This window comes from Salmo trutta, chromosome 25 (genome assembly GCF_901001165.1).
Source record: "Salmo trutta chromosome 25, fSalTru1.1, whole genome shotgun sequence".
Taxonomy (NCBI): domain Eukaryota; kingdom Metazoa; phylum Chordata; class Actinopteri; order Salmoniformes; family Salmonidae; genus Salmo; species Salmo trutta.
The window spans coordinates 46,407,198-46,428,682 of NC_042981.1; the positions used below are offsets into that span (position 1 = coordinate 46,407,198).

Consider the following 21,485-nt stretch of genomic DNA (forward strand, 5'->3'; position numbering starts at 1 on the left):
CAGCTCAGCATTCAACACCGTAGTACTCTCCAAGCTCATCATTAAGCTCGAGGCCCTGGGTCTGAACCCCGCCCTGTGCAACTGGGTCCCGGACTTCCTGACGGGCTGCCCCCAGGTGGTGAAGGTAGGAAACAACATCTCCACCCCACAAGGGTGCGTGCTCAGCGCCCTTCTGTACTCCCTGTTCACCCATGACTGCGTGGCCATGCACGCCTCCAACTTAATCATCAAGTTTGCAGACGACACAACAGTAGTAGGCTTGATTACCAACAACAATGAGACAGCCAACAGGTAGAAGGTGAGGGCACTCGGAGTGTGGTGTCAGGAAAACAACCTCTCACCCAACGTCAACAAAACAAAGGAGTTGATCGTGGACTTCAGGAATTAGCAGAGGGAGCACCCCCTAATCCACATCAACGGGACCACAGTGGAGAAGGTGGAAAGCTTCAAGTTCCTCGGCGTACACATCACTGACAAACTGAAATGGTCCACCCACAGACCGTGTGGTGAAGACGGTGCAACAGCGCCTCTTCAACCTCAGGAGACTGAAGAAATTTGTCTTGGCACCTAAAACCCTCAAACTTTACAGATGCACAATTGAGAGCATCCGGTCAGGCTGCATCACCACCTGGTACGGCAACTGCACCGCCCGCAACCGCAGGGCTCTCCAGAGGGTGGTGCAGTCTGCCCAACGCATCACAGGGGGCAAACTACCTGCCCTCCAGGACACCTACAGCACCCGATGTCACAGGAAGGCCAAAAAGCTCATCAAGGACAACAACCACCCGAGCCACTGTCTGTTCACCCCACTATTTGTATTTGCCAAGGCAGCAGCTACTCTTCCTGGGGTCCAAACACACCAAAGCACCCACATTACGTATATAACAAAATATAAAACAGTGAACTGTGTTTGTACTGAATGAGCTAAAGATAAAACAGTACATCACATAACATCCCTACAGCACCACATATCATCAACACAAAATGTTCAATACCACCATACAACAATATCACAATGTGTGCGTATGCATGTGTCTGTACCTTTGTGTGTGCCTTTTCACAGTTCCCGTTGTTCCATGAGGTGTATTTTTAACTGCTTTTTAAATTCTGCTATCATCAAGAAGGCGAGGTCAGTACAGGTGCATTAAAGCTGGGACCGAGAGACTGAAAACAGCTTCTGTCAAATAGCCATCACTAGCACATTAGAGGCTGCTGCCTATATATATAGACATGAAATCATCATTGGCTACTTTAATAAATGGAACACTAGTCACTTTAATAACGTTTACACATTTGTCATTACTCATCTCATATGTATATACTGTATTCTATTCTACTGTATCTTAGTCTATGCCGCTCTGACATGGCTCATCCATAAATTTATATATTCTTAATTCCATTCCTTTACTTAGATTTGTGTGTATTGTTCTGAAATTGTTATATTACTTGTTAGATATTACTGCACTGTTGGAGATACTGTAGAAACACAACCATTTCGCTACACCCACAATAACATCTGCTGAACACGTGTATGTGACAAATAAAATGTGATTTGATTTGAGTGTACCTGTGTGCTTGTGTGTGTATAACTGGGGATGTAGTGTGTGGTTCATGCAACACCGGTAGTGCTGCTACCCCCACACTATTGAGCTGTTTCAATTGATGGGAGTCAGTACAGAGGACTAAAAGTCAAGCCTTTCCTTCAGTGGGAGGGGTGGAGGAGAACAAATATTTCAGAGGAAACGGGTGGTAAAGGTTGTATGGGTGCGGTTAAGGGTGTGCGAGTCTGATGTCGCTATGAATGGTATCAAAATATAATGCTAAAATAAAACCTTTAACTTGACAAATGCCAGGCATCCTCATGATTGAATGAACTGCTGTGAAAAGACTACCAGGGAATAGCATCATATTCAACAGACTTCCTGAAATGGGACAAAAAGGATACGTGTCATGGCCATATAAGGAGGACACATGAGGAAGGAGAGGAGTCATCCTAGTAGTTCATCAATCGTCACTGATCATTTGACTCAGTAACCAACTACTAACTGGTTTGATTACTCCTTTGCTCGGTTGGTAGTCGACTGAAATCTACGCCCCCAGTGCGTAATTAATTGAACATTTTTTACTACTTGAAGAGATGTATTACTCTGTGGACTTCATAACGACGCTCATCAAATATTAAGCTGCTGTTTCATAGCAGGAGTGTCACACACACACACACACACACACACACTTCAGTATTTTGGATACGCAATGGTTCCACTTTAATGAATAATACATACAGTACAATATGTCATCCTCTGCTTAATAGGCAGGACCTCTTGTTAAACATGGACATGACATCACCTCATTAATGACAAAGGAGGGGCACTTATTGTATTAGTCCCGTTTAACCCTTTAAGTCCAGCAGGATGTCCAGACTTCAAATGCTTCTTTGATATCTTATACCACAAGTTTCGTAGAATAACAGTGGGAAAACTGGGAATGTCATATGGATCACATGCACAGACCTACATTCAAATACTATTGAAATCTTTCAAATACTTGCAAACGCTAAAATACTCAAATCTGACTGTTTGCTTTAGCCTTCCTGGAGTGCCAGATGGGCAGTGTTTGCCGTTTTGAGACTTTTGTATTGGTTCCATTGCAACAGGCAAGCTTAATCAAGCACAGATAAGGTATTTGAAATGTTTTCAGATAGTATATGAACCCAAGTCTGTGTAGTATCAGAGGTTTCTATGTCAAAATGAGTTGTTTCCTAACTTGGAGCCAGTCGAAGATCGCCTGGAAGCAGACAAACCTGTCGGAAGACTCTTATTGATTGCATCGAGCACTTGATTTATTGATTGAACAATCTAAAAGCCGGGCCGTTTCCTGTCTAACTAGGTTGAAAGGATAAACAGACAGAGGCTATCATTGTTGCCTAATTATCTCGAGGATGTCGTTAATGTGTGGGTGGGCTTACCATCAGGTGGCATTGAGAACAATATAGGCCTACAGTAATTTCTTTAAAAAGGTAATTATTGATATTTTTTATATTTAACTAGGCAAGTCAGTTAAGAACAAATTCGTATTTACAATGACGGCCTACACTGGCCGAACCCGGACGACGCTGGGCCAATTGTGCGCCGCCCTATAATGAATGAGTGTCAGTTTATTTAAATGATCATTAAAGCGATTCTAAGATCCCAGATTGGACCTTTAAATATAATGGTCTACATAGGCCTAATGCACACAGGCTCTGCTTTCTGAAATAAATGGGCTAGATTAATCAAATTCAAGGCAAAATTCAATCCCTTAAAAATATCATCAGAGGTGTCGGGTAGGAAATATAGGACTATCAAGTAAAATAATAGCATATTGGTTGTGCGTCTTTACACGTATGCGCTGTAGTCTATTACATGCCTACTATATGCTACTGAGTAGAAGATGCAACTTTCTCACTCTCACAACCATCCCCGACAAATGAGGAAACGATCAAATCCCAAGAGGATTTGTCTATAAAGAGAGCAGAACTAGTCTACGCAGGAGATTGGGTCTGGACAGAAGACTGAATGCAAATGGCAAGATTATAATAGAATTTGGCAACATGGACATGGAGAATACGTTGTCTCTCTAAAACGATTTTTAAAAGGTAAGACCATCTCTAGACAAAAGTAATCAAAAGTTAAATGATTTGTAAGATTTAGAAATAAAACAAGGTGTAGGCTACTCAATGTTATTTTAAACAAAATAAAACGAGGTTTTCATTTCTTTTTTTGTGGCTATAGGCTAACTCTTTTCAGAGCAAATTACTTTATACATTGCACAACTGTATAGTAAGTGTAATTTTTTATCATTGATTTGATATAAATCTGTGTGGCACTCTCAAACATCATGACTTGTCTTGACTCTGAAATTACACTGCCTGTGTCTGGTCATCTCCTTATATATTCTAGGGCAGTGGTCACCAACCTTTTCTGAGTCAAGATCACTTTCGCAGTCAAAAAGCAAGCTGAGTTCTACTGCTCAGATTTATTTTATTTTTACACATTAACCTGACATAAACAGTTTTGTAGGAATGAGGTTTGGGCAGTTGGCCTAACACATCATCACAACATATTGGCTATATGATTGGCCTGCCGATATTGTTAATCAGACCATATTATATTTAAAAACTCGAGCTTTGATAACAAAATTGATCAGTTGGTTTAGCACTTGTGAGGCACTGTAGAGCATGACTTGAAATAATTAGCTTTTTTATTTTACTGGACTGATGGTACCTGCATCTGATGTTCAACGAGGTCAAATCACGACGTCAGTGATCTTCAGGTCGAAAAGTCGGAGCTCTAGAAAGATGCCCGAGTTTCCGACTTGGAATTGATGACCGTTGGACGACTGTTCAAAACGATTTTTCCCAACCGCCTCTCACCGACCCTGCTCTCTCCTTCCTTTCCTCCGGTGAGATTGACCAGAAAGAGGGGGCACCGTCTTCCACCTGATGGCGAAACTCGAGTCACACCGCATCTGCGTCATGCACAAATTCATGTTGTTCCTATGACCAGAGAAAGTTAAATATTCCTTGATATTAAAATCGACACGACGAGCTGATAAAAATAATAAAACGCAGGGCTATCGATACTTGGCTACTCATTCACTGCGGCTGCAGGCCGAGCGAAAGTACGGAGAAGCGAGTTTTATAAAAGTATTGAATAAAAACAGTGACAGTGCTGAATATAAACTTAAACATATGAACTCACTGATAAAACAGCAGGTCTTTGCTGTATTCGTTGACAGTCTCTCTGTGCTCATGGTTTTAAAAGTTATTCAATCTTACGTAGGGTAGTAGCCTACTTGGCTATGGCCAGGGTCATGGAAGCTCTGTAGCCACTAGCCACGGTGATTTGAGCTATCCGATTGGGCAGCAAGGTAGATGCACTCGATTTAGTCACAGAATTGCCGGGAAGGCAGAGTTTGTCTCGAGGGAACACTTCGCTTACCCAGGACTTTTGAATCAAGTGCACCTACTGGTATAAGCTCAACACGATTTTAATAAAGGAGAGCAAGCCTTTATCATTCGTTGGCTTTCCTACAGAAATATTTGGTGATCGACTTGGAATGCCTTGAAGATCGACCGGTTTGCGACCACTGTGCTAGGGCATACTTAGGTAAAAGGCAAGAAATCTGTAGCAATAGTATGTCTTCCCAAACTGATTATTAAAAAATAATGATATATATATATCTTATTTCAGTATATAGAAGTATGTCTGATAAATATACTTCAGTATATTTAAATGATCAAAATTGGAACAATTTGAAATACATTTAATGCATTTAATGTCAACTTTAATAGTGTTTTATTAGCATTTAAGTATATTAAATACATTTACAATGATATAAATTGGGCCACTTTTTCTTCAATCAATCAAATATATTTATAAAGCCCTTTTTACATCAGCAGATGTCACAAAGTGCTTATACAGAAAGCCAGCCTAAAACCTCAAACAGCAAGCAATGCAGATGTAGAAGCATTGTGGCTAGGAAAAACTGCCTAGAAAGGCAGGCAGGAAGGAACCTAGGAAGGAACCTAGGAAGGAACCTAGGAAGGAACCTTCACCTAGGAAGGAACCTAGGAAGGAACCTAGGAAGGAACCAGGCTCTAAGGGATGGCCAGTCTTCTTCTGTTGTCCGGGGTGGAGATTATAAGAGTACCTGGCCATTAAGGCCAGATTGTTCTTCAAGATGTTCAAATGTTTATAGATGACCAGCAGGGTCAAACAATAATCACAGTGGTTGTGAAGGGTCCAACAGGTCCACATCTCAGGAGTAAATGTCAGTTGGCTTTTCATAGCCGAGCATTCAGACAAAGATTTTTATAACTAAACCAAGATAGACCACAGCTTGTCGGTTCAACTGTTTTTATTTATATTTAGTTTTTATTTCACCTTTATTTAACCAGGTAGGCCAGTTGAGAACAAGTTCTCATTTACAACTGTGACGTGGCCAAGATAAAGCAAAGCAGTGCGACACAAACAGAGTTACACATGGGATAAAAAAAACGTACAGTCAATAACACAATAGAAAAGTCTATACAGTGTGTGCAAATGTAGTAAGATTAGGGAGGTAAGGCAATAAATAGGCCATAGTGGCGAAATAATTACAATTTAGCAATTAAACACTGGAGTGATAGATGTGCAGAAGATGAATGTGCAAGTAGAGATACTGGGGTGCAATAGAGCAAAAAAGAAATAACAATATAGGGACGGGGTAGTTGGTTGGGCTATTTACAGATGGGCTGTGTACAGGTGCAATGATTGGTAAGCTGCGCTGACAGCTGATGGTTAAAGTTAGTGAAGGAGTTAAAAGACTACAGCTTTAGTGATTTTTGCAATTCGTTCCAGTCATTGGCAGCAGATAACTGGAAGGAAAGGCAGCCAAAGGAAGAGTTGGCTTTGGGGATGAGCAGTAAAATATACCTGCTGGAGCACGTGCTATGGGTGGGTGCTGCTATGGTGACCAATGAGCTGAGATAAGGAGGGGCTTTACCTAGCAAAGACTTATAGATGACCTGGAGCCAGTGGGTTTGGCGACGAATATGAAGTGAGGGCCAGCCAATGAGAGCATACAGGTCGCAGTGGTGGGTAGTATATGGGGCTTTGGTGACAAAATGGATGGCACTGTGATAGACTACATCCAATTTGCTGAGTAGAGTGTTGGAGGCTATTTTGTAAATGACATCGCCGAAGTCAAGGATCGGTAGGATGGTCAGTTTTATGAGGGATTGGATTGGAGATGCTTAATGTGAGTCTGGAAGGAGAGTTTACAGTCTAACCAGACACCTAGGTATTTGTAGTTGTCCACATATTCTAAGTCAGAACCGTCCAGAGTAGTGATGCTAGATGGGCGGGCGGGTGCGGGCAGCGATCGGTTGAAGATTTTTCTTTTAGTTTTACTAGCATTTAAGAGCAGTTGGAGGCCACGGAAGGAGTGTTGTATAGCATTGAAGCTCGTCTGGAGGTTTGTTAACACAATGTCCAAAGAAGGAGCAGAAGTATACAGAATGGCATATTTCCGTTAGGGATTGCCTACTCTGTGAAGTGCGCATGTGCAATAACTCAATTGGCCTTTGCACTCCTAAACAGCGCGACTTTGAAAAACTTTTGCAAAAGGTGAAATCTATAAAACTTCGTCCACTCTGTTCATAACAGATTCTAGATTTGGGAACAGAAAACTCTATTTAGATCAAATATTTAATTGACGAGAAAATTTGCAGAATGTTGGCCAAAATCCATCTCGTTCCATCTTCTCCCACTGCCCAGATGCAGAATGTAAGATGCATACCACATATTCTGAGTATAAGATTTCAAAGTCTTTGACTAACCGCAGCATCACATTTTTGATAAACAATGTGGGAGACTGCTATGAACACCAGAAGCTGCTATTTATTTCTGACCAGCAGATGTCCCTAATGTGCATTGTGTTAAAAGCACAGTGAAATGAACTGTTTTTCTACACAATTTGGTGAAAGCCATAAATGTTTCAGAATGTTTTCCCATCACTAAAGTTTGATGTTATTATATTATTAGTATACTAGCATGATCAGTTATATGCTATTTGAATTCGAATTCCTGTATTTTCTTTACAAATAAAGTGTATTTATAATGTGTTTTACGTATACTTTTACAAATAGACTTCTACTCATTAGCCACACAAATTGTAATGTGTATTTAAAAGTACAACATTATTCATTTGGAAAATGAACATCAACCCTTTTGAATGAGCTAAATACGAGGAACAACATCATATCACAGAGTTTATAAACCCAGAGACGCAACATCGTGAGACTTCCGGGAATGCAGGCCGGGGTTTGGGGATTTGAGAAGTCAATGAGAGAAGTGGAAAATTCTTCCTTACTTGTTAATTTTCTCAATCTAAAGGCACAACCTAGATTCGAGCCAATGTCTTAAGTATTTCAACATGTTATTACTCCAACCTCGTGAAAGTGACAAACTGACACGTTTTATTTTAATCAAAAACGACTTTATATCGAAGGAGTCCCTTTGATTTGACGGCCTGCACAGGCACAGTTCGGCGCGAGACCGTTACACGGAACCCACACCGGCTGCGCGCGAGCGCCATCGTGCGTGTGTCCCCCTACACCAAACGCGATCACGACACGCAGGTTAAAATATCAAAACAAACTCTGAACCAATGACATTAGTTTGGGGACAGGTCGAAAAGCATTAAACATGTATGGCAATTTAGCTAGTTAGCTTGCACTTACTAGCTAATTTGTCCTATTTAGCTTGCTTGCTGTTGCTAACTAATTTCTCCTGGGATATAAACATTGAGTTGTTATTTTACCTGAAATGCACAAGGTCCTCTACTCCACTATTAATCCACACATAAAACGGCCAACCGAATCGTTTCTAGTCATCTCTCCTCCTTCCAGGCTTTTTCATCTTTGAACTTATATAGTATTAGCATCTACACGTTCATAGTATTACCAAGACAACTGGCAAAACAGTTTGTCTTTCAATCACCCACATGGGTATTACCAATGAGGAGATGGCATGTGGGTACCTGCTTCTATAAACCAATGGGGAGATGGGAGAGGCAGAACTTTCAGCGCGTCAGAAATAGATAGGAGTTCTATTTTAGCCCTTGGCATCGAGGACGCCCGTTGGCGCGCGAGCAGTGTGGGTGCAATAATTGAATAACATGGATTTCTAAATTTATTTTGCGACGTGTCCGGTCTGGTCAGCATGTTAGACCCGACGACGTATTTCTATGCATGACTTTAGCTAGCCGTTACCATGACCTCACAGATAGAATAATGAGACAGATATTTCACCGGATGTATAAATGTGAAGCATCCGCTTGGCGTTTCCACTCACTCCCAAATATGGTAGTCTCACTACCATTTGATCTCAATACAGTTTTCTGTTCCCAAAACTATAATACGTTACGAACAAAATTGACTAAGTTTTATAGACTTTACCCTTTGCAAAAAAAAAATTACATCACGTTGTTTAGACAGAGTGCAAAGGCTAATTAATTTATTGCACACGCACACTTCACAGAGTATGCATTCCCTAACGGAAATATGCATGCTTTAATAGGATCTCGCTTGCTCATGCGTGGAAATGCCCACTTCCTAGCTTGTTCTGCCCACTATGACTCATTTGTTCCCATTGGAAACGACAGGCTGTGGTCTATCTTGGTTTAGTTATAAAGATATTAATAAAATATTTGATGACATCGCCTACAAGTCTGATCGGGGATTTCTATTGGAGAAACAGTTGTAGCCTTTCTTCATACTGTACTGTCTTTGATCATATTATAAATCCAAACTTTATCTGCAGAAAAGGATGCTGGGTAATATGCAAAAATATTTGCGCATACTTTTAAGAATTTCAGATCTACATGAGTGCAAGTCTCACCATGGCACGGACCGTGGCGATACGTTGGCACATGAGAATTATTAGATAATGGCAAATAGTAAATTATTGCATTCTATCCATGCTGGCTTTTGTGGGCTACCTGAGACATGAAACAGATAGGTGGGAGGGGATACAGGCGTCGCCAATTTATTAATGTGCAATTTGCCCAAATGGATAATGGAAACACTTCAACTACTTCATTTTTATTCGACACTCTAGGTTTTTGCAACAAAAACATTTTTTTTTAGGTGTGACTTCATTACTTTCAGCTGTTTTTATCGGTACAAGACAGCGGAAACTAACCGTAGTAGTCAATTGTCGCATTTATTTTCTATGCAAACTTTCTAAATGTCAACAAAAAAATCACTGGACAAGTTAATGGGATCATAGCTAATAGGAATTCAGAAAGTACTTTGAAACGCATTATTGGCACTGAAACTATACTTATAGTGTACTTGATCACTCACAAGCAGTTTAATAAAAAAAATCTATGTTTCAACTTAAAAACAACGCTAAATGTATTTGTAATTAAAATACAAAATTACAATTAAGTAGACTTTTAAGTGTAATGTGTTTAAAGGTCAACTGCCCCTTAGAACCAACTTATCTGGTTTTAAACAGCCTAGGTGGCATTGATATTTTAACCTTTATTTAACTAGGCAAGTCAGTTAAGAACAAATTCTTATTTACAATGACAGCCTACACCGCCCAAACCCGGATGACACTGGGCCAATTGTGCGCAGCCCTATGGGACTCCCAATCACAGCCAGTTGTGATACAGTCTGGATTCAAACCAGGGTGTCTGTAGTGACACCTCTAGCACTGAGATGCAGTGCCTTAGACCGCTGCTCAACTCAGGAGCCCATGCCATATTTGCCAGAAACTTTCATTTTAGTATCAACATTTACTACAATGCGCAAATAGGATAATTTTGGTCATAATGTCAGTCTCAGCTAAAACAGAGTTTTCTATTTGAGTTAGTCATGACTTACTGGGTTGTGTATAGATTAAGACCATGCCAACTTGCCAAGTGCCCAGTAACACGAGAGAAGCAGCTGTGCTGATTGCCCTCTATCAGCTGCACCCACTCTATCCAATAGCAGCCAGAACCTCCAGACAGTGAGACAGACCTGCCCATTACACAGCGCCTCAGACTTGTTTACACAGTACAACACATTACAAGTGGAGTGGCCACTTGCTGATGTGTTTGATAGTGTATTACTCAATCCACCACTTTTTCGGGCAACATTAGAATTGAGATGATCAGAGCATACTTGTATCCGAACTGCAATCCGAGCGACCTGTTTTGTAATATGATTTACTATAAAACACTTCCTGACAGACGCACACTCTGGTAATAGATAGTGAGAAAGTTGTAAAAAACAAAACAGCACCAAAGCATACATATCGCCACTTGCCAGAGACTTGATAAGCTCATTGTGGCCTGGCTGCTCAATGTGCCTGCTAGCTTGTGTCCATAGCCACGGGGAGTAGGAATGCTGGGGGTGCTGCAGCACCCCCTTAAAATCTGAATAATAATTTTAAAAAATATATAAAAAATCACAAAAGTATGGACCTTTAATAGTCCTGTATCAGGGACCAATATAGCCATCTGCAGCGCGGGCAAAAATATTTGTCCAGTTCCAACGATAATCTTATTCTCCATTTCTTTTAGCCAACCATCAGTCATCTGAGTCAGTGACGTACAAGTTGAGTGACATTTTATGTATGCATGCTGAAAGTCAGGAGTTAACTTGTTCTCTGTTCTATGTATTTGGTCAAACACAATCCTCTCCATCAGTTTACTAAGAACAGGCAGCAAACTGATTGGGTGGCTGTTAGAGCCAGCAAAAGGATGCTTTACTATTTTTAGGCAGTGGAATTACTTTAGCTTCCTTCCACGCCTGTGGACACACACTCCTTTAGACTTTGGTTAAATATATAGCAAATAGGGGTAGCAATTCAGTCTCCTACCATTCTCATTATACCATGTTGAATACCATTGTTGAATACTTGTTTCTGATTGGCTTGAAGGGCATTCTAGAGCGTGCATTATATTTGCACGGTAGAACTAAATGGCTATAGTTCATTCTTATATGTTCTATGTCTCAGCTGCTTTTGAAAGCAAAAGTCGAATTGAAAACATTATTGGCGTTGTTGAACTTTCATAATGGGAAACTAGGACTGATGGTTTGGTTAGCTAAACTACCAAGTCTGTTTGTTTGGTTACCACGGCAACTACTGTAGCTATCAAGTAAACTTGCTAGCTACTTCAGTGTATGTTGAACACATTTCTACCGCCAAATGAACACATTTCTAGTGGCAAATGTGTTACAATTATTGTCATGGTATAAAAGGGATAATCAACTCGGGGCTCTATGCGTTCTCTGGAAAATAATCCAGCTCTGTGGAAGGTCAGTTCACTGTGAACACACCTTCCACGTCGTTTATTATTTTCCATAGAATTCATAGTCCCTCGTTGATTATCCCTTACATAGTTTCCCATCTAGGTTGTCTATACCTGGTGGCTTATCATTATTGATGGAAAACAATTGTTTTTCCACCTCTCCCATACCAACTTGACCAAATTCAAAAAGCAATCCTTCTCTTTCATTATTAAATATTTTATACAAAAATATGATGTTTCACTGTTCAATGTTGTAATTATTTCTACCTTACTAGTCAAATAGTCATTGAAATTATTGGCAATATTGAAAGGTTTTCTTATATATGACCCATCAACTTCAATGAACGATGGAGATTAATTGGGTTTTCTGCCCATGATATAATTTAAGGTACTCCAAAGTACCTTTTCTTTTTTATTGTATGTCATTTATTTAAATTTAGTCCCAACATTTTTCAATTTACAGTATGTTAACAAATCAGCTGAGCAGCCTGACTTGTTTGCCACCTCTTTTGCATAATTTTCTTTGAACAATACCATTTTCCAATTCATCGTCAACCCAGGGGGCTCTAACAGTTCAAATCAAATCAAATTGAATGTTGTTTGTCACATGCACCAAATTCAACAGGTGTAGACCTTACCGTGAAGTGTTTACTTACAAGTCCTAAACCAACAATGCAGTTTTTATAAAATACAGTTAAGAAAATATCTACTAAACAAACAAAAGGGGAAAAAAAGAAAAAAGTAACACAATAAAATAATAAAAATTAGGCTATATACAGGGGGTACCGGTAACGAGTCAATATGCAGGGGTACAGGTTAGTTGAGGAAATTTCTACAGGTAGGTAGGAGTAAAGTGACTATGCATAGATAATAAACAGCGAGTAGCAACAGTGTAAAAAAAAAGGGGGGGATGGTGGTCATTGTAAATAATCCTGTGGCCATTTGATTAATTGTTCAGCAGTCTTATGGCCTGGGGGTAGAAGCTGTTAAGGAGCCTTTTGGACCTAGACTTTGAGCTCCGGTACCGCTTGCTGTGCGGAAGCAGAGAGAACAGTCTATGACTTGGGTGACTGGAGTCTTTGACAATTTTTTGGGCCTACCTCTGACACCACCTAGTATATAAATGTAGGTCCTGGATGGCAGGAAGCTTTGCCCCAGTGATGTACTGGGCTGTACGCACTACCCCCCTTACAGCCGGACGCCGAGCAGTTGCCATTCCAGGCAGTGATGCAACCGGTCAGGCTGCTCTCAATGGTGCAGCTGTCTCCTGAATGGGAAAAGGTGTTGTCGTGCTCTCTTCACAACTTTCTTGGTGTGCTTGGACCATGATAGTCTGTTGGTGATGTGGACACCAAGGAACTTGAAACTCTCGACCCGCACAACTACAGCCCTGTCGATGTGAATGGGGGCGTGTTCGGCCCTCCTTTTCCTGTAGTCCATGATCATCTCCTTTGTCTTGCTCACATTGAGGGAGAGGTTATTGTCCTGGCACCACACTGCCAGGTCTATGACCTCCTCCCTATAGGCTGTCTCATCGTTGTCGGTGATCAGGCCTACCACCGTTGTGTCGTCAGGAAACTTAATGATGGTTTTGGAGTCATGCTTGGCCACGCAGTCGTGGATGAACAAGGAGAACAGGAGGGGACTAAGCACACACCCTTTAGGGGCCCTGTGTTGAGGATCAGCAATGCAGATTTGTTGTTGGCTACTCTTACCACCTGGGGCCTACCTGTCAGGAAGTCCAGGATCCAGTTGCAGAAGGAAGTGTTTAGTTCCAGGGTCCTTAGCTTAGTGATGAGCTTTGAGGGCACTGTGATGTTGAGAGTTGAGCTGTAGTCAATGAACAGCATTCTCATATACAGTTGAAGTCGGATTTTTACATTCACTTAGGTTGGAATCATTAAAACTCCATTTTCAACCTCTCCACAAATTTCTTGCTAACAAACTATAGTTTTGGCAAGTTGGTTAGGACATCTACTTTGTGCATAACACAAGTAATTTTTCCAACAATTGTTTACAGGCAGATTATTTCACTTATGACCCACTGTATCACAATTCCAGTGGGTCAGAAGTTTCCATACACTAAGGTGACTGTGCCTTTAAACAGCTTGGAAAATTCCAGAAAATTATGTCATGGCTTTAGAAGCTTCTGATAGGCTATTAGACATCATTTGAGTCAATTGGAGGTGTACCTGTGGATGTATTTCAAGGCCTAACTTCAAACTCAGCACTCTTTGCTTGACATCATTGGAAAATCAAAAGCAATCAGCCAAGACCTCAGAAAAAAAATTGGAAAACCTCCACAAGTCTGGTTCATCCTTGGGAGCAATTTCCAAATGCTTGAAGGTACCACGTTCATCTGTACAAACAATAGTACGCAAGTATAAACACCATGGGACCACGCAGCCGTCATACCGCTCAGGAAGGAGACACGTTCTGTCTCCTAGAGATGAACGTACTTTGGTGCGAAAAGTGCAAATCATTCCCAGAACAACAGCAAAGGACCTTGTGAAGTTGCTGGAGGAAACCGGTACAAATGTATCTATATCCACAGTAAAACAAGCTCTATATCGACATAACCTGAAAGGCCGCTCAGCAAGGAAGAAGCTACTGCTCCAAAACCGCCATAAAAAAGCCAGACTAAGGTTTGCAACTGCACATGGGGACAAAGATTGTACTTTTTGGAGAAATGTCCTCTGGTCTGCTCAAAGAAAAATAGAACTGTTTGGCCATAATGACCTTCGTTATGTTTGGAGGAAAAAAGGGGAGGCTTGCAAGCCGAAGAACACCATCCCAACCGTGAAGCACGGGGGTGGCAGCATCATGTTGTGGGGGTGCTTTGCTGTACGCGGGACTGGTGCACTTCACAAAATAGATGGCGTCATGAGGCAGGAAAATTATGTGGATATATTGAAGCAACATCTCAAGACATCAGTCAGGAAGTTAAAGCTTGGTCGCAAATGGGTCTTCCAAATGGACAATGACCCCAAGCATACTTCCAAAGTTGTGGCAAAATGGCTTAAGGACAACAAAGTCAAGGTATTGGAGTGGCCATCACAAAGCCCTGAACTCAATCCTATAGAAAATTTGTCGGCAGAACTGAAAAATTGTGTGCGAGCAAGGAGGCCTACAAACCTGACTAAGTTACACCAGCTCTGTCAGGAGGAATGGGCCAAAATTCACCCAGCTTATTGAGGGAAGCTTGTGGAAGGCTACCCTAAACGTTTGACGCAAGTTAAACAATTATAAGGCAATGCTACCAAATACTAATTGAGTGTATTCTGACCCACTGGGAACTTCTGAACAACTGGGAATGTGATGAAAGAAATAAAATCTGAAATAAGTAATTCTCTCTACTATTATTCTGACATTTCACATTCTTAAAATAAAGTGGTGATCCTAACTGACCTAAGACAGGGATTTTTTACTAGGATTAAATGTCAGGAATTGTGAAAACTGTGTTTAAATGTATTTGGCTAAAGTGTGCGTAAACTTCCGACTTCAACTGCAAGTGTTCCTTTTGTCCAGGTGGGAAAGAGCAGTGTAATTGAGATTGCGTCATCTCTGGATCTGTTGGGTCTTTATGCAAATTGGAGAGGGTTTCCGGGATGATGGTGTTGATGTGAGCCATGACCAGCCTTTCAAAGCTCTTCATGGCTACTGACAGTAGCTACGGGGCGGTAGTCATTTAGGCCGGTTACCTTCACTTTCTTGGGCATAGGGACTATGGTGATCTGCTTGAAAAATGTTGGTATTACAGACTCAGACAGGGAGGTTGAAAATTGTAATTGTAATTTACAGTTGAAGTCTGAAGTTTACATACACCTTTGCCAAATACATACTGGAATTGTGATACAGTGAATTATGTGAAATATCTGTATGTAAACAATTGTTGGAAAAATTACTTTTGTCATGCACGAAGTAGATGTCCTAACTGACTTGCCAAAACTATAGTTTGTTAACAAGAAATCTGTGGAGTGGTTGAAAAACGAGTTTTATTGAATCCAACATAAGTGTATGTAAACTTCCGACTTCAACTGTAACTCGTCTGGTAGGTTTGTGTCACTGGGCAGCTCTCGGCTGTGCTTCCCTTTGTAGCCCCTAATAGTTTGCAAGCCCTGCCACATCCGATGAGCGTCGGAGCCGGTGCCGTAGGATTCAATCTTAGTCCTGTATTGACGCTTTGACTGTTTGTTGGTTAGTCTGAGGGCATAGCGGGATTTCTTATAAGCGTCCGGATTAGTTTCCCGCTCCTTGAAAGAGGCAGCTCTAACCTTTAGCTCGGTGCGGATGTTGCCTGTAACCCATGGCTTTTGGTTGGTATATGTATGTACGGTCAATGTGGGGACGACGTCGTCAATGCACTTATTGTTGAAGCCGGTGACTGAGGTGGTATACTCCTCAATGCCATTGGATGAATCCCAGAACATATTCCAGTCTGTGCTAGCAAAACAGTCCTGTAGCGTAGCATCCCCATCATCTGACCACTTCCGCATTGAGCGAGTCACTGGTACTTCCTGCTTTAGTTTTTGCTTTTAAGCAGGAATCAGGAGGATGGAATTATGGTCAGATTATCCAAATGGAGGGCGAGGGAGAGCTTTGTACGCGTCTCTGTGTGTAGAGTAAAGATGGTCTAGAGATTGTTTTCCTCTGGTTGCACATGTGACATGCTGGTAGAAATGAGGTAAAATGAATTTAAGTTTGCCTGCGTTAAAGTCCCCGTCCACTCACAGTTAGTTTCTTAACAGGTGCATGTTTGTCAACAATTGGAGCAAAGCTCTGCAGCATTAGTGAATATTTGATCAATACAAGTGGATGTCACAGATAGAACACTATTGGTATGCACTCTAGTTGGTTGAGTGATAACATGGGTGATATTATAGGCATTAGTCACAGTTAGAAGCTACCTCTTGAGAGGAAAGCTAGTTGTTAATAACCAGTCAATGTTCAGGTCACCCAGAAAATAGACCTCTCTGTTACCATCAGACACATTATCAAGTATTGCACACATATTATCTAAACACTGACTGTTAGCACTTGCTGGCCTATAGCAGCACTCCAAAAGAAGAGGCTTTAGATGAGGCAGGTGAACCTGCAACCACAACACTTCAACAACATTTGACATTCCTCTCTAAACTTTAGAGGAATATCTAATCTAACATAATAAACTTTCTACTTGTACTGTTTGAAATTGGATTTCAAAGCTTTTGCTGATAACCATCCCATTGTTTTATCAGTGAATGTTACTTTATCCACATATTGACTTGGTTATCTCTGTCTATTAATGTAGCACAGAGCTGTATGAAGAAGAGGGAAGGCCATGTCTGAGAAGAAATCCCGAAGTTCGGATATCTGTCCCAAATGCGGCATCTGCAGCTGGAGTGCCGACAGCTACTTGTGGAGCTGCAAGAAACGCTCCCGGAGTTCCCGAAATGATCCGGGCCTTCGGGGTCCGGAGGGGGTAGGGCCGATGGAGGAGCAAGGAGCACGTTCCACCTCATGTCCGCCGCGACGGAGAGAGAGGAAGTGTAGCTGTACCGTAATGGGGAAAGTCGACATAGACGTCCCCTGTCGGAAAGCCCTTTCTAGGCGCTCTCTCCGGCAGAAGTTCCAGGATGCAGTGGGCCAGTGCTTCCCTCTCCGCACTGACCACCACCAACATCACCACCACCATCACGGCTGCCCAACGGGGGCCTACCGGGGGGCCTTTTCTGTGCTCCTCTGGACCAAGCGTCCGATCCATGTCACGGAGCTCATGCAGGACAAGTGCCCCTTCTCGTCCAAGTCAGAGCTGGCCCACTGCTGGCACCTCATCAAGAAGCATGCCACCCACCCCAGCGCCATTGTGGGCCTAGAGGTTGCCCAAGCCGCCAAGGCTGCACAGGCTGCTGGCAAAGAACCAGTCCCGTCCGCTTCCACATCCCCGCCTTCGACACCTCTTTCATGGGAGGGCATCTGCTTGAGTAGGCCCCTGAGCCTTGAGGACTGGGATCTCTCCCATCCGCATGGCAGAGCAGCCTATGGTGGCAGCCATACAGATAACATCCTGGTCCCTGACCTCCTGCAGATCAACAACAGCCCGTGTTACTGGGGCGTTCTGGACCGCTTCCAGGCAGAGGAGCTCCTAGGAGGCCAGCCCGAGGGCACCTTCCTCCTCCGCGACTCGGCCCAGGACAAGTTCCTCTTCTCCGTCAGCTTCCGCCGCTATAGCCGCTCTCTCCATGCGCGTATCGAGCAGAACGGCAAGCGTTTCAGCTTCGATGGCCGCGATCCGTGCATGTACAGGGACCCCAGCGTGACAGGCCTGCTCCGGCACTACAGCGACCCAGCCACATGCCTCTTCTTTGAGCCCCTCCTGTCCCGCCCTCTGGCCCGGACTTTCCCATTCACCCTGCAGCACCTGTGTCGCGCAGTGATCTGTAGCTGCACTACGTACCAGGGCATCAAGATCCTTCCACTGCCTTATCAGCTCAGGGACTATCTTAGGCAGTACCACTACTAGTGCAATGGGGCTTGTGCAGTATAAAACAATGACAATTTCTGACTTCATAATTATAGTCCTATGGGTTACTACTCTTCCATATTGACCATGTTTCATTGGTTTTTAGAGACTTGTGAAGACCCTTACTGCCTTTAGAAAGTATTCACACCCATAGACTTTTTACACATTTTGTTGTGTTAAAATTGAGATGGTGTGTCACTGGCCTACACACAATATCAAATAATGTCAAAGTGGAATTATGTTCTTAAAAATGTTTACAAATTAATTAATTAAAAATGAAAAGCTGAAATGTCTTGAGTCATTAAGTATTCAACCCCTGGCAAGCCTAAATAAGTTCAGGAGAAACAATTTGCTTAACAAGTCATATAATAAGTTGCATGGACTCACTGTGTGCGGTAATAGTGTTTAACATGATTTTTGAATGACTACCTCGTCTCTGTACCCCACACATACAGTACAATTATCTTTAAGGTCCCTCAGTCGAGCAGTACATTTCAAATATAGATTAAACCACAAAGACCAGGGAGATTTTCCAATGCCTTGCAAAGAAGGGCACCTATTGGTAGATGGGTAAAAAAACAGATTGAATATCCCTTTGAGCATTATGAAGTTCTTAATTAAACTTTGGATGGTGTATCAATACCTGGTCTGTCACTACGAAGATACAGGCGTCCTTCCTAACCTAGTTACCGGAGAGGAAGGAAACCGCTCAGGTATTTCACCATGTGGCCAATAGTGACTTTAAAACAGTTACAGAGTTTAATGGCTGTGATAGGAGAAAACTGAGGATGGAGATCAACAATATTGTAGTTACTTCACAATACTAACCTAAATGACAGAGTGAAAAGTAGGAAGCCTGTAAAGAATAAAAATGTTCCAAAACATGCATCCTGTTTGCAACAAGGCACTGAAGTAAAACTGCAAAAAATGTGGCAAAGAAATGAACTTTATGTCCTGAATACAAAGTGTTATGTTTGGGGCAAACCCAGCACAACACATCACTGAGTACCACTCTTCATATTTTCAAGCATGGTCATGGTTACATCATGTTATGGGTATGCTTGTTATCGGCAAGGAGTAGGGATTTTCTTACCCAGATGACATCGAATGTTCCTAGTTACAGTTTTGGCTTAAATCGTCTTGAAAATCTATAGCAAGACTTGAAAATGGCTGTCTAGCATTGATCAACAACCACTTTGACAGAGCTTGACGAATGTTAAAGATAAAATAAAAGTATTGTACAATCTAGGTGTACAAAGCTCTTAGAGACTTACCCAGAAAGACTTACAGCTTTAATAGCTATCAATGGTGATTCAAACATGTATTGACTCAGGGGTGTGAATACCTCTGTAAATTCAATATTTTAGAATTTGATTGCATGTTACAGTGAATGATTGTAGTCATAAGTATTGTAAATGCTATGAGGAACTGCACATCTGGTTTGAAAGCGATCTCTTCTGGATAATGTAGCCTAACATCCCGATACAATAATCCTTGCCTCCTCACAGTGACTGCTGTAGATGTGGAGTATGATAACATACAGAAACACTTTAGTGTATTTTATTATGTACATTTACACATATAATGCAATATGTGAGGACTGTTTAAAAGTGGTTTCATGGCCTAAATGTGGTCCTCGTTTTTATACAGACCTTTTTCAGTCTCATTGCTGGAGGATGCAGAGGGATGCAGTCTTATCTGACGCCACAAGATGGCGATATAAATGCACTGTTCATACTCAAGGTATGGTTTACTCATGCATTGCAAGTGGGTTAAGGCATCTAATCATACAATACCGTACTTTACAGTCTCTCTTAGTAATACATAGTACAGCATATTGATGACCGGTATTCACCTCCTGTTATTCGTGTCTTAGTGGCTGACACAGTTTAGTTTCTAAAGTCTGTCTGTCTTGGTTGACACAACATTTCATGTTGTTTTTCAGCCCCAGCGCAGTACATACAATGGATACTGTTTCATATTAGCCCTGTATAGAGAGCACGAATACCCCAGTGATATATTGAGTCATGGTCTTCATAGTACATACAATGGATACTGTTTCATATTAGCCCTGTATTTATTTATTTTTTATTTTATTTTTTCACCTTTATTTAACCAGGTAGGCAAGTTGAGAACAAGTTCTCATTTACAATTGCGACCTGGCATATAGAGAGCACGAATACCCCAGTGATATATTGAGTCATGGTCTTCATAATATCACTTCCTCAAAATGCTAAAATTGTCAACCACCGAAGCAGCCTTTATTTAATATCATTCACTACATGGATACTGCAGGCTACTTCTCAATGCAAACAATCAATACTCCATCATCATACCTCTTTTCTGTGACATTCTATTTTGCAGAACTAACTACTTTTGTTTTCCCAAGTCGAGAACCTGTTGTCACATCAACAAAACGAATATCCTCGGTCTTGTAGAAAAGCACTTCTGTCTTCACACTTACCTCTTTCACTGATCTCTAAGACAATTTAATGGTTTGGAAATATTTGCCTTTCAAGTGTGGGGAAACAATTCCTAGTGCTCTCTACAAATGGCACCTTTAAATGTCATCTCTATCCAGAGATTTGGAAAGATAAGAAATAAACGGTACTGTATATTCTCCCTCTCTATCCTAATTCATGTCATTTGTTTATTTAAGGGTAATTTATCTTACACACTCTTAAGTGTTGTCATTCTGCAACTGAAGGTTGATGGGAGATTAAACAGTAGTAGTATAGTAGACTATTGTTCAAGGCTGGTCAACATGTGATGCATGAAATAGTTAGGGGTAGCATCCCTATTTTCCACCCTTATCCCTAAGCACACTTCCCGCCAGGGATTTAACAATGGTGGAAACTCCCTCCAGCCAATGCTTATACCAAACTAATGCTTTAAAATCTGTGCGGGAAGTTTGCACACTTTGGGTGAAGGATAGAGAATTAGGACGCAGGCAATGTTTCTAGATGATGAAAATAAGTGGCTTCTCAATGACAGAGATGCAGGAGGCATACTTATTGATCTGTCCACACCACAGAAATGACATACTAATGTGTCTAAGATGATCCAGTTATCATTGCAGTAAGAACCCATCCAAAGCTTAACATTAGCTTAACATTAGCTATATACTATTTGACGACATTTAGAAAGTTTGCAT

The 21,485-nt window shown here is 41.5% G+C and overlaps 1 protein-coding gene across 1 annotated transcript; it reads left to right on the plus strand.

The window, feature by feature from the left end:
- The first annotated feature begins 17,149 nt into the window (after positions 1 to 17,149).
- LOC115162742 (suppressor of cytokine signaling 4-like) lies at positions 17,150 to 18,331 on the plus strand. Its single transcript, XM_029714197.1, has one exon. It carries the CDS (start codon positions 17,150 to 17,152, stop codon positions 18,329 to 18,331), a length of 1,182 nt encoding a protein of 393 aa, XP_029570057.1.
- Positions 18,332 to 21,485: the final 3,154 nt, after the last annotated feature.